Source organism: Cyprinodon tularosa, unplaced genomic scaffold (genome assembly GCF_016077235.1).
Source record: "Cyprinodon tularosa strain WSP-4 unplaced genomic scaffold, ASM1607723v1 ctg73, whole genome shotgun sequence".
Classification (NCBI taxonomy): Eukaryota; Metazoa; Chordata; class Actinopteri; order Cyprinodontiformes; family Cyprinodontidae; genus Cyprinodon; species Cyprinodon tularosa.
In genome coordinates this window covers 438,184-452,503 of record NW_024039485.1, presented here as the reverse complement: position 1 = coordinate 452,503, position 14,320 = coordinate 438,184, and the positions used below count along the sequence as shown (strand labels likewise).

The following is a 14,320-nucleotide window of genomic DNA, read 5'->3' as shown; positions in this document are numbered from 1 at the left end:
GGGGATCATGGTATGTTTGCCCGAAATTGTCTTTGGGTTTTCAAACGGGTTTTCTTTTACATACATTTTCTTGGGCACCGGGGGAGAGGGGAGTTTTAACGATTTTTGGGCGGGCTGATGATGTTTTTAATGTGATTCGACGAGGGGGGCCCTTTTTTTCCTTTGATGAATGTGATTTTTGCTGTTCCTTTATGTTGGGACGTACTCCCTGGTTGGGTTTTCTGACAAAATTGTGGGGGGACTCCCCCTCTTTACACTCTCCTCCTTATCTTGTTCCCCGAGCTGCGGAAACTTTTTAGAAAACCCCTGCTCTTGCCCTAGCGCTGCGGATTCTTTTCTATTTCCCGCATTTTAAAAATTTAAACTCTAGATTTGGCCCTTTTTGTTTTTAAAATTTTTAAATTTTTTTTTTTTATTGTAGGAAGCTTTTGGGATTTTTGGCTTCGGCAGGGTGTGCAAAATGGCTGCCCTTTAAATACGTGGGGCTTTTAAGGGCGGGCTTGTGGGATGAATGTTTGAGCTGAGTGTCTGGAAATTTTAGCTAGTTTAGATGATGCTTTAGCTTCAAAATTAGACATTTTTTCCCGGGCCCTTTTCCCATGAGCGTTTTCCCCCTGTGTTTATGTTTTATCCTCCACCAAATGTGGTATGGTTTTCACTGTACTGTTATACTTTCCCTGTTTTGGGAAAACTGTGTATGTTAACGCAGATTAACAGCAAGCCAAACTCAGTTTTCATGAGCCAGGAAGATGAGCGTCTTGCTCCTTTATTACGGTCTTCTTACAATTTTGAACAATTGTGTGGGAAGCTCGATGAAAGCTTTGAGTGAAACTACAAACAGAAACAGAAAATAAATGTGCATCAGCTCTAAATGCACAGAACAAACTTCCAGCATTATAAAACATAAATTAGAATTAACTTAAGTTGTTGCTAAGAAACAGTCACTCCAGCAGTTACAACTATACAAGAAAAACCTTTGGGATATGGCTAATTCCTGGAATAAACATGTGCAAAAAACGATCTCTAAATAAACTCTAATAAAATATTTACTGCCAAACAAAACACAGATTGAACTCACAGCCATTGCTTTCGGAGGTTTTGGAAAAGATTGACAACACAGGAGGCGAAGTTTGCTCTGTAACAGGCAGGTTTTTCTCTCTGTAAACACCACTTCCTTACTATTACAGCCTCTGCTACCCACAATGCAATGCTTCCTTAAGATTCGCCTTCAAAATAAAATACAGATAAACCAATACTGTAAAAGTTCTTCTTTTTAAACTAAATTATTAAGATATACCTCCAACTTCTAACCTTGGGCAGAACAAACTATAACCCAAAGTCCAGGAAAAGAAAAACTTTTTATATAAACTTTGACATTAAAATAAAACAAAGTTTTTAGATCTAAGCCAGAAATAATGTTGTTGGTAGCTTTTTATAGAAAAACTTTGAGATTCAAGGGAGAATCTACATTTGTCTGGTGATGGTCCAGCCTCAGACTTCATAGCACTTCTCACCTCAGCAGCGGTCATGGTGCTGCCCCTCCTACACATTCCATGGGCTGTGGAATATAATTGCTGTGGTTTATGAGAGGGAGAGGCCCAGAAGAAACACTTCCATTAGACCTTAGTTGTTTAAATTTGTCATTCTCTCACAATTCTAGTCCAGACATAGGATCAGGTTCTGTCTCCTGTACTTCATAAGTATGTGGTTATTTTTTAAGTATAAAATCACTTTCCTTCAATCAAAGAAGGAAACTGAAAACACTATCAAAGTTGCAGTGTATAGAAAAGGCTGGTTTTCAAAATATAATTATAAACCAAAATTGTAAAGGTTTGGTGGGCATTTAAATTAAGCTCATTTTGCTATGGTCCCCTAAGTAAAATCCTTTAAAAGTTACCCAATAAATTAGTTATCTAGAATGCACTAAGGGATGGAAATCCTACTCAGTTTAGAACATGTTAAAGTGGAAGTCACCCAGAGCACTGTTCAATCCATCATCTAAAAATACTAGACAGAATAAAACAACAGATCTAACAAGACATGGCCATCAACATAAAAGAATGAGAAAAGCAGTTAGGAGGCTCTAGATGTGCAGAAATCCACAGCTTGTATGTTTGAACCTGTTGTCTTTGTAGCTATTTGCTGGGCATTCTACACTTGACCTTTAGAGAAATGAGAAACAAAGAAAGTAATTGTTGGGGAAAAATATACCTAGGTGTGCCGCTTACAGGTTGCCACATGTCCTTACAGATATAAGTTGTTCTGGTCTGATAAAAATAAATAATTGTTACATTTAGATTAGCTTAACAAAGTCTACCATTTCCATTTCCTCTCTACATAGGTACTGGAATCACGCAAAAAAAATACCTCAAATCGGTAAGTACACTTTAGCCATAGCGGAAGAGCATTTGAGATCAGCATAAGTAAGGAAGGAGCTAAAAAGATGAAGCTGTATGCTTGCTATTGTCTATTCAGGGACTTCCTGACCTAGCAGCCATTAGGAGCTATATGATTGGCTGCAATCCTTTGTTTGAATAGACGCATGGGCATAACCCACCTCACAGAGTTTAACAAAAGTGCTTTATGTCTTCCTGTTTTATGTGAGTGACAACTGCAAATGTAAAAACTTTCATAGGTTTTGGGTTTAGAGAGTGTCAGGAGGTTTGTTACACTTGTTTAGCTTTAGTTTTTTGTTGTTTTTGTTTCATGGAAGACTGTAGTCCTAATTTGACAAGTATGCCTCATTGCGTAATGACGTCTGTGAGGCTGAAGGCTGTCCAGATTACCTACCCTGCATAGTGTTTATACTGTTGATCCTGCTAAAGATGAAGGAATAGGAGCAAGGAGCAGAAGGTACAATCTGAGGTATTTTGAAGAAGCCCCATACTAAGCAGTAGCGATAGGGTAAAGAAAGGCATGTGCGTTTGTCTTCTTGTCATTCCATTTTGCGCTACCAAATGTATCTGGAGGAGATATCATTGCAGTTGGTATCAGAGCAAAAATAAATGTGTCATTTACTTCTAAACAAAATTTAGCTTACATGGTAAATTTACAAGAAAAACTAAACATGTAAGAATAGAGAAAAGGATAATGTTAAATAATTAATTCTGTCAAAGTCAGAATTCTGTTCTGTCAAAGTTCTGCTACCAACACAGTCTCCCTCCCAACTCGTCAAATATTGACACTTGGTCTTACCCTAACCCCTAAATCTATGGAAACACTTATATTAGTAGTAGTAACCATACACTGCTAAAGCTACACAACAATAACTTTGCAGGCTAAAGTTGTTTTAAAAATTTGTTGCATTTAACACTATACAATATCTGAAACCTGTAATTTAACCTCGATGCAAATATATGAGACAGGGTTATCCCCTTCAAGTCAATATGGGACACTTTGGGGACTTTGACAAAGTGTCGGTATTTGATGAGTTTGCTGTAGGTATACATGGCATATCAGTGGTAGGATGTAATGAGGTAAAAGTACTTTGTTACTGTACCTATAAGTAAATTTTTTATGCACTACAATTTACATGAAGTACCTGTACTTTAAACTCCACTACAAACTGTAATGCGTTTCATTAAGGCTGATTTATACTTCGAAACCAGGTTGTCTGCATGTGTGTCACAGTGAATGCAAATGGGCCCCGCCCCTGCCGCAGATACTCTGCTGCACCTCTCCTAAATTGTAGGTGACCGCAGACAGGAGGCATCCGATTGGTCAAATCTACATCCGCTCCACACTAGTATATAGTATATACAGTATTTCCTGACCGGCCTTTTTTTTGTTTGTATGACCGCCATTGCGGAAAATGACTCGTGAAGTTGGACCAGCTAGAAAAGCGATGTGCGCGAGAACACCGGGACAATTTTTCCACCTGGATCCTAGACTCACAGCTAGTTGGTAATTGTCCCTTTTGCGTTGTGGCGTGGAATTACATAGCAAAGACAGCGCTTCAGAATTGGGCATAAATCAAAAATATCTGCGACAAGCTCACTGCGACACACTGCTGTGGGGAGTATAACCAGCCCTTTACATGTTACAATCACATCATATTGTGTTTTTCATTTATTTGTTTAGTTTTGTTTGAGAGTTTGAAGGTACTCAAAAACTAGATGGGGATTGGTCCACTGAACAACTGCAAAGTGAGCAAGTAACATTGGACCCACCTCCCCCAACAAAATAGAGGTGATCATTACCGTGCGTTATTCCAGAGCTACACGCCTCTAAAATGGATTTCGCCAACTTGCACATTATAAATTTTGTTAAAAACTCAGACAAGAGTGTTAAATCTTGTTATACAGCCAGTAATTACTTCAACACTGGGTGGTGAAGAAGGGAATTAATCTTGTGTGTTGCAGTTGGGTTGTTTAAAGTTTAACAAAGTGATAGCGTAGGAAAGGTTATCCCCCTGTTGCAGTGCACCTGATTCCAGTGGTTGAAAGCCCTCCTCAGTTTCCACCAACTACTGCAGACGCCTGTTCATAACTCATTCATATAAAACAGGTAGGTGTCAGCAGGAAGATACCAACATAAAACAGGCAGGAAAGGGGGGAGCAGGTTTTGGAACCACAGGTATAGAGGGTGAAGCCTTGTTAGAATTACACAACAGGTGGAATAGAAAGTGAGCTCAAGTTATGGTGGTCTTCGTTAATCAGGAGGTGGTGACCTAGAATGATATCAAATTCCTCCCCTGCATTTTGGTCCTAGTATGTCCCTGTCATGAAGGTTTTTATGAAGCAGCATTTTTGCTATTTTTAAGTTCCTTCTTAAGACTCATCTGTCTTTTGGCACAATTTGAGAGGTTTCCCTTTGTTTTATTCTGTTTGTATACTAATATCTATTTAATACTCGATCTTTTCTATTTTATAATTGCATTGTATTTTATGAATGTGTACAGCACTTTGGTCCTCTCCGGTGTATAAAGTGCTTCATAAATAAAGTTGGTATGGTATGGTATAGACATTGCTGACATCGTTCCTCTATTTTTGATGACATATCAGAATGGTCTTTAAGGTATTTCAATCTGTGGCTACCAGAAAAACTCTCATCTCACAGCAGCTCCGTGTAATGGCACTGTCAAAAGCCTCATTAAGGCCACCTATGCATTCTCACATCTGTTTGGACATTCCTCAAGAACCACACACCACCTCTGTAGATGCCTTCTACAGGTTCACATAAGAGATAAATATCTGCAAAGTAAGTTTTGTGCTGTCGTTATGCTGATGATCTTTCAGAGCTGGCAGCAGAAATTAACTTTTAAATCCTCTTGTTCTGACACAGTGAGACAAATTGACCCTCACTGATAAAAGTGCTGTGGCTGCAGCCGCACAAAGCACACAGACACACGACGACACGAGTTCACTTAAACACACGCTCTCCTGCACTGTACATGCAGCCGCTGCACCTGGGAATTTTGGCTTAACTACAGCTGATACAAGATTTTCAAACCTGCCATGAGAAATAGAAGTTCATTTCTCCTCACTGCAGGTTTTCAGCATGATATCTCACATGAAGAGGTATAAATAGAATAAGAAAGGATAACATTGTTCTTTTTGTAAGGAAATATAATTATTTATTTCATTCACTCACTTGTTCTTGAAGCCACTGTTGAGAGTAACCTAATTCTATTCTTTTAAAATACTTTTTTATTATAACTCTCCCCTTTATGATATGTAAGCTTTTGAAGACATAACAATGATTTACAAAGAATTTCTACCATGGTTTTCCCCAAACCTGTAAGTCTTGCCAAAAAAAAAAAAAAAACGTTCCTCTTCAAATGCATTCTTTTGCTCTTGTTGTTCAGTAATACCTCAGTTAACGGATTTTCTCTCTGTAGAAGTTTCTGCCAGCGAAAGCAATTTAAAAAAAGAAACTAACAATACTTTATATAAACTTTCCTCCCAAGCCTTTGCTAAAGTTTACCTTAAAAAAATAGTAAAGGTAAACACAATGCTGGCCTTCTGAGATGATTTACAAAGCGGCGTCTTTATTCACAGAAAACAATCCTGAAGACAAAAACAGAAAGGCCACTCAGCTAGGAAAAAAAACATTCGTCCAAACTGATATTATCTAGAAAGAGCATTACAGTTCCCAGCTGCTGTCAAAGACAGAGATAACATTTTATAACTCATGCCTCTGAGGTTTCAAGAACCTAAGTTATTAAGCTGTTTCTTCATAATTATGTTGAATTTGAAAACCATCCCAATTCAGAAAGAACCCGTCCCCATTACAGCAAAGCACTGTAATAGGGACGGGTGCTCGTCAAAAAACAGAAAAGAAAGGCACCTATTGTTGGAATATTGCAAGAATTTTTCAGGACATTTGTATTAAAAGCTGAATAAAAATGGGTACTCTAAACAGAGTCTGAGTGATTTTTTATTTTGAAAAATATAAAAAAAAATTGCGGTATTCTCTCCCAATTATATCAGTCGGTGCATCTGTGCCTCTTGACACAGGTTAATTCAGTTCAAGACGCATCCTATCTATAACATCCTATCTTTGTGAAGCGGTTACAGCGACCAAAACAAAGCTACGGAGCAGACTGGACATCAGGAGCACTCTTCATGTGTCATTGACTTTGATTACGCCTAGATGGGACCGGCTTGTTGTTTTATTTTTATGCTGTTTTTATTTGATTTTATGCCAGTCGTATCATTTTACTTGATCCGCCCCCCCAGCCGGTCCTTGAAAATATTGTATGAGATATAGCGGTCCGTGGTGCAAAAAAGGTTGGGGACAGCTGCTCTGAATTGACAATGATACCACTGTTAAATAAGTTTGAAGTGGCTTAACTTCTTATGCCCCAAACTTCAGTATTGGGGAAGAAATTTATGTAGAAATGTCCAAAAGCAGCTGACACTTCTAAACTCACTTTTAGCTGTTCCTCAGAGGGCTTTGACTCTAAGAAATCTGCTATAAGGAGAGACCTAACACATTCCAGAAATATCCTCTTTGTCAAATTCTACCCACGATTTACTCAAGCAACAGTGAAATAAAACTAGAGGACGGTCTTAATGAGACACAACCTATCAGACCAATTATTCATATCAGTTACTTCCCTCAGATTTTATATAAGAGCAGTCATATTTGAAACAAACCTTGAGACGGCTTGGCTAGCTCTGACTTTCCCATTCCAGTTTCCAACTTTATGGGATTTACTTGTTGGATTTCTGAAGAGGAATTTGAAAAATCTGATCTCTGAGTTAAAAAGATGGCACCAAAACTCTGGTCTTATTCCAATAAAAAATGTTGTGGTCAGAACTAAAACTGTGTGTGCAGGCAAGGCATCCTTCAAGCTCTATTTGATTAAACCAGTTCTGTCAAGCGGAATGGGCTAAAAATCCAACACAGTAATGTGAAAATTTGCTGAGGGATAACCAAAATGTTTGATCCAAATCAAAAGAGTTTAAAAGTAAGTTCTGTCAGCTAATAAGGAAATGTAAAAATAATCAAGTGCTTTAGTGAGATTTTATGTCTGCTATGAGGCATTTTATGCTGTGCATCTAAACATCTGATTTAAAATCCACATGGCACCTGAGCTCAACCGATGTGCTGTGAAAGCAGCTATGGAAAATGTTAAAGGAGAATTCCGGTTTTTAACACTTTTAGCCCATTTTCTGTAGTGTCCAGGATGAAATCGAATGATCGACACCAAAATTTTGACAATTGGTCCTGTCTCTGCTTTTTGGCTCATGCAGAATCCCCCCCTGGGTGCTTTAGAATGGCTTCCATTGTGCATGTCCGATAATGTCCTTAAAACAACCTTAAACATTCTTTTTTTTAAATATGCTACTCACCGGGTCGTCAGCGCTGTTCAATGACGTTCCAAAAAAAGTTTCGTGAAGAAAAACCGTTCCTGTCTTGTTTTATTTAGCATTTTGTAAATCCCAGAACTATTTTTTCCGATACATCAAAACCGCTTATAAACTTCCGCTTCCCGTTCGAATCTGAAGCGTTGCACACTGCAGACCACTAGTTGGCGACAATGTCTCTATACTTTGGGAATGTATATGAATATGTCCTCCTCAAGAATCCACCTTTCGTATTCCATTTTCAGAGTTTTTTAAAGTGTTTAACAGAGAGGTTAGCACCTCGACGTCGGAGTACACAGAGTGAAGCAGAAACACTTGGGCCTTGCGAAAAGACTACAACTAAGTGTAAACAGGCCCCATTTCCGTTTCCGGTGGCGGAGGGATATTGACTATTCCAACAGAACTCAATGGGATTTACAAAATGCTAAATAAAACACTACAGGAACGTTTTTTCTTTACGAAACTTTTTTTGGAACGTCATTGAACAGCGCTGACGACCCGGTGAGTAGCATATTTTAAAAAAAGAACGTTTAAGGTTGTTTTAAGGACATTATCGGACATGCACAATGGAAGCCATTCTGAAGCAGCCAGGGGGGGATTCTGCATGAGCCAAAAAGCAGAGACAGGACCAATTGTCAAAATTTTGGTGTCGATAATTTGATTTCATCCTGGACACTACAGAAAATGGGCTAAAAGTGTTAAAAACCGGAATTCTCCTTTAATATAGATTGTACGTTACTATAAATAACAAGAGTTAACATTAGAAAGCTGCTACATTTGGAGCTATGTGGCTTACTCATCCTTTTTTGTTTTAAACAGACAAAAATCATCGCACATGTTCACAAAAAAAAAAAAAAAAAATCTGCCTTGAAAGTGATTGTTTTTCAGAGGTTCTGGGACAGCCATACTGGGATTTACTCAGAATGCTTTGCCCTCAGTATTTAGACATTAAAGGTTCCTTGACTGTGATCCACCTTGGATAGATTATCACTGTATTACACTTAGACTTATCCCAAGGCTGCACCTTCACCACAGCCTACTTGGCTGGTAGCACTCCAAATTATTTATTGTAACCATCTCATTAGCATCAGCCTACTGCTCTGGATGCATTCAAAAGTTTCTGAATGAGGGCTGCAGTAAACAGTCAAAACAAGTTACAGAGGGTATTGTAGCTAGGTTTATACAGTCTTTTCTTTTTGCATTAAATTAAATTAAAGACCACTGTCTTAGCTTTATGAAATTATCAAGGTTTGGATATTTTCTGCTGAGAGCAAAATAGAGCACAGATTCTGAAGCAATACTGATATGTAGTGAATCATTTTCCAAATTTGCAATGATCCATAAAAGATTACATTTTTGGAGTTTTGTTGAATACAGCAAAATATTTTATTGAGGAATGAATAAAGCAGACCAAAATACTTGTTTTCTATGCTAAATTTTTTGTTTCAGAATTATTATTAGTACCGGTAATGTTATTTCAAGTTGAAAAATCAATTTATTCAATTGGTATTGATTGAATACCAATTGAATTATTCAATTCCTGCAGTTTTTTATGATCTTGGTACATTTAATCTATCTATCTATCTATCTATCTATCTATCTATCTATCTATCTATCTATCTATCTATCTATCTATCTATCTATCATCTGTCTGTCTGTCTGTCTGTCTGTCTGTCTGTCTGTCTGTCTATCTATCTATCTATATATACATATATATGGTTTCTAATTGACTTACTGACATAGCAAAGCTAAATATCAACACTGTTTCTCCTAATGTCATGCTTGTGTTCCTCTCTTTTTCTCTCCCTAGCTTTAGGTCAGATAATGCTGTATGTGGATGGAATGAATGGCCTCATATCACACAATGAGACAGTCCAGTGGCTCTACACCTTGGTTGGATCAAAGGTAAAGGGAAATGCTACCGTTAGCCCTGAAAACATCTTCACTCAGCCCAGTGAATGCAAACTCAGTAATCCCGTCCCAGCAGTCTGAACTCCTTAATCTTATCAGAGGACTTCAAAACAGATTGAATCATGAACTTCATTGTCCACGTGGATTCAAGCCTCCTCTGACATTGTGGTACTTCAGCCCCCTTGTGGCCAAATTAAATGACCAAACATGAGAAAGTTTGTTTTCTTCTATTCTTAGAGCTTACAACCTTTTCATGTAAATAATGAGTACAAGGCCTCTGTTTTATATATTATATATTGAAATACTCTGAACACTGTCTATAGATAGGACATAGAGCTGGCTGTGGTCAATTATTACAGCTGATGGATTGATTGTCTTATATTTATTTATTTTATGTTTTTTTCTTCTAAAAACTGTAGTTTTTTTACCCCTTGTCCCACGCATTGTAAATTTGCTTGTAAATACAGTATTTATTTGCCACTTGGACTGTCTTCCACTTTCCCTTCTGGCCACCTCTAATAAAGACATTAATGAAAAAGATCATACAGATCTGTCAGAGTATTGTAAAAGAAGAGCTACTATATTTTTAATAGTTAGTAATAGCGAACGCCATGTTTTATGATGCTGTACAGCCCTATTTAAAACCAAACTTTTGTAAATTTTTATTCCAATTCTTTACTTTCAATAGTTTCGTCTGGTGGTGAAGACATCCCTCAAGTTGCTGCTGGTGTTTGTCGAGTACACGGAGAGCAATGCTGTCCTTCTCATAAATGCTGTGAACACTGTGGATACCAAAGGAGGTACAGGCCAAATAACATAGAAAAAATACAATAGATTGAACCCTGAACAAAACTGTTTTTACAATGTGGTATGTATATTAGTAAAGTGGTGCTACAGGCTTTGCCTAAATGCTATATTTGGTTAATCTGCTGACTCTTTTAATCACTTTATAAGTTTAAAACTACAAATTTCCCTCCAAAAATCTTAACAACCTTAATTTAAGTTTATCTATTTGGTAGCTCTCATTCCAAACCAGAAAATATATAGACAAATATATATGCAACATTAAAATAGAAAGTATTTAATATTCAAAAGTATTAAACTCCTGCATAAAAACATGTTAAATTAACAGCTTTTTTTCGTATTCACTTAAAACTGTGAATCTAACGCAGTTATGAAAAGGATCATCTGGGTAACCGCTAAAGCCTATTTAGCTGTTTAAATTATTCTGGCTTCATGTTTTCTGCTCAATCCGAGCCCCTGCATGTCAACACCTCAGATGCTTAGACATCAATTTAAACAATTGGCGAACTGAAACCTGTAGTTGTTTTGAAACTAGAGAGTAGACAGCGCTGACCAATTAATGCTGCCAAACTTACACTCACACACACAGAAGCTTCTTTGAAGAGTAGAAACTGAGGAGGGAAACCCAGAAGAAGTGATCACATCAGCTCCCCTCAGCTACTTTAAGGCTGTTTCCTTTAACTGTAGCTCCTCCTTTAGTGAGCTTTAACTACCTGCTCTAAAAGCCCATCATTGTCCTGTGGAGCGCGCTGCAGGGGCTGGTTCTCTGTGCTGGAGGGGTTAAACATCCCTCTGTCTCACCTCAGTGTGAAACCATTGCTGCCCTGGGGTTTAGAAGAAAACTGAAATTAATCTCAAGGATCCTAATGTGAAGATATAGCCTGAGCCACCAATCTTCTTTTTTTTTTTTACACCAGAAGCTACAAATATTTAGTTTTAACGCTGGATCAGAAGGCATTTGATCGCCTTTTTTTGGTGCTCTAAGATGGACAAATGGATTGGTAAAGATATATATGCCATTTAACAGGCTTTTGTCATTTTTTTTGTTTTGTTTTGTTTTTGTTTGGGCCTTTCAGTGTATGATCCCTTGTGTGACGTTTTTGTACAGGTAAAAAACTATGGTCAAATGTCATGGAGATCCTGGAGGAGAAGGATGGTGTGGATACCGAACTACTGGTTTTTGCCATGACGCTCATTAACAAGGTCAGTAAATACACTGTAATAACGACTTTACACATTGTCCTAAAACCAGATTTTCCTAATATGTCTTTTACCTTTTACACATTGTAATAGATTATAAAAAAAATGCTATCTATGGTTAGGAGTTCTTAAGACAAACATAGACTGTTTTATTTATAGAAGTGTTTCCTACAAAGCAGCATTAATTAATTAATTTGATCAATCTTATTCAGTCACTTTCTCTGTCAGATTAAATCATATGCAGAGTCGGTCTACTATTTTTTTAATGGAGAAAAAAAAACGTTAAAATTAAAGCAGTCAGTAGTTGAATCTGAATATTTATAATGTTTAATGGTAAACGGTACATACTATTTAGAATAGCTTAAGCTAGTATTGACTGCATAATAGGGAGATAAATATAAATCTCCTTGTAATAAAATCATATTTTTTTTATAAAACATCTTAATATTTTTTGCAGTGCAATGATTTTTTTTTCAGTTCCAATCAGTCTATCGAACATCTGTTGAACCTTAAACTTTCACTATTCTTAAGCGGCTTTAGATTTAAAGCAGAAAAGCAACATTATTCCATCTATTCTTTAGAATATAACCATATATTTATAACCCAGTAAAATCTACAAGACATGAAAAGGAAGGGGTTAGGTTAGAATAAACATTCAACACTCTAACATAGAATGAAATCAAAAGCCTTAATATTCTGACCAATAATTATTTCATTAATGTCTCTTCGTTATATAAACCATTGCTTTTTCAACTTTTATTATTGAAATGTTTTTGCTTTTATCAGACTCTGGCAGCCCTTCCAGATCAGGATTCCTACTATGACATGGTGGACTGTCTTGAGGAACAAGGCATCGAAACCACGGCCCGGAGACACCTAAGCAGAAAGGGCACTGACCTGGATCTCGTTGAACAGTTCAATATCTATGAGGTCAGAAATGACTCACTCCAGACTAAAAATACACCTTAACGTAAAGTTATTTATTTCTGACCAAATTCTTCTGGTTATATGACTGTTTCAACAGCAGGTTAAACTATTTTTGTTTGTTTCAGGTGACTCTTCGCCACGAAGATGGAGATAACGAGGCCCAGTTGCCTCCGTGTGCCAGAAAGGACCGACGAAGGGCTAGTGTCGGTGGTACCAATGAAAGACGAGGCCTGGAGAGAAGAAGGAGCAGGAGGCATTCGCTTCAGAATAACAAAGAGCATACATCCAGCCCAGCATCTCCAAGCAGCTTCCTGCCCTTCGGGGGACAGCGGGTTGAAGATATCAGTGAAAGGTGAGGCAAGGGAAACAATAGAAGGGAAAAGATGAGGATTTTTATTTTTTTTAAGGATATTTTGTGGGCCCCATCTTGACTAGATCCATCTACACTATCCAGAGCCGAAACTGAGAATATATCATGATTTGAAGGATGGAATAGGAGACAGCTGCTGTTAAGGAACATTATATTAATTTTCTTCATGTCAGAGCTTCTCTCTTGCAAAGGATGGCAACAGGAACCAACTCTAAACTCCTGATATTAGCTATGTGTGCTCTGCTTTATGTCAGGTTTACTTCAGAGAGAGCACTGACCTTAAACAGGACGATTTCTTAAAGCTCTCAGAGTTCAAAACTGATCTTTTGGCGAAAAATTACGTGAACTTTTATTCAACCTTTTTTATTGGACTCTACAGCAAACAGACACTGCTTTGATTTTGACTATGTCTCATTAAGGTACAATGTTAAAGCAATCCAAAGCAGAATACCTACTCGTGTTCTGGGTTGAACTCTGGTATTCAGGTTTGCTAAATTCAATCCAGCAGGTCATTTGATACCAGCCTATCCTCTTCCATCCTACCACAGGAAATTCAAGCTGCCTTTGAGGATCACAATTTTCCATATTGTTAATGAAATCCAGACAACCTGGAGCGATTCAAAAAGCACATTTGCAGGAGAGTCGTGTGTGTGATGATTATTATTAGTTAAACCAGATATGTCCTAGAGGTCTAACTCTGGTTATTAAATTAAGCCCATTTGATTTTGCCAAAAATTGTGATTTTATTCTTGTTAGTGTTGTTTTTTATGATACAGTGGATCTGAAAAAGACACTGAGGCATATTTAAGGACATATTTATATGATGTAAACAAATTGACAACTCCAATACACAAACCACACGGTTTATCCTGTACACTTTCTTTTTTTGAAAAGAGTATGTCAGATATTTGAGTATTCGCTTTGGTTTCTCACTGTTTGGCAGTACATCAAACTATAGTAAACACTTCCTGTTTTAGGTTAGCGAGGCTTATCAACATATGTTTCTTTAAAACAAATTAAACTCAGAATTGTTCATGTACTTCTTTAGATTTACCATGTACATTGCATTATATGAGGTTTTGGCTGTCCTGTCACCAGTTTCTCACAATAGTTCACTGAGATTTATTCATGTTCCTGCTGACAGAATGGATGTAACTCAACCTGATTCATACTGGTGGTCGTCACAGGGACACAGACTCCTCTCCTAACTTTTTATACATTGATATAGATGTTTTAACATATTTTTGTAGCACTTCCTGGCAGAAAATTGTACCTAAGGATAAACCAGGCTGGT

The 14,320-nt window shown here is 37.4% G+C and overlaps 1 protein-coding gene across 1 annotated transcript in view; it reads left to right on the top strand.

The window, feature by feature from the left end:
- fhod3b (formin homology 2 domain containing 3b) overlaps positions 1-14,320 on the top strand; it is a 134,663-nt gene that overhangs the window by 95,724 nt on the left and 24,619 nt on the right. The window contains 5 exon segments of the mRNA XM_038269560.1: positions 9,625-9,719; positions 10,414-10,525; positions 11,638-11,732; positions 12,516-12,659; positions 12,782-13,008. Coding sequence (XP_038125488.1) covers positions 9,625-9,719; positions 10,414-10,525; positions 11,638-11,732; positions 12,516-12,659; positions 12,782-13,008 — 673 coding nt within the window.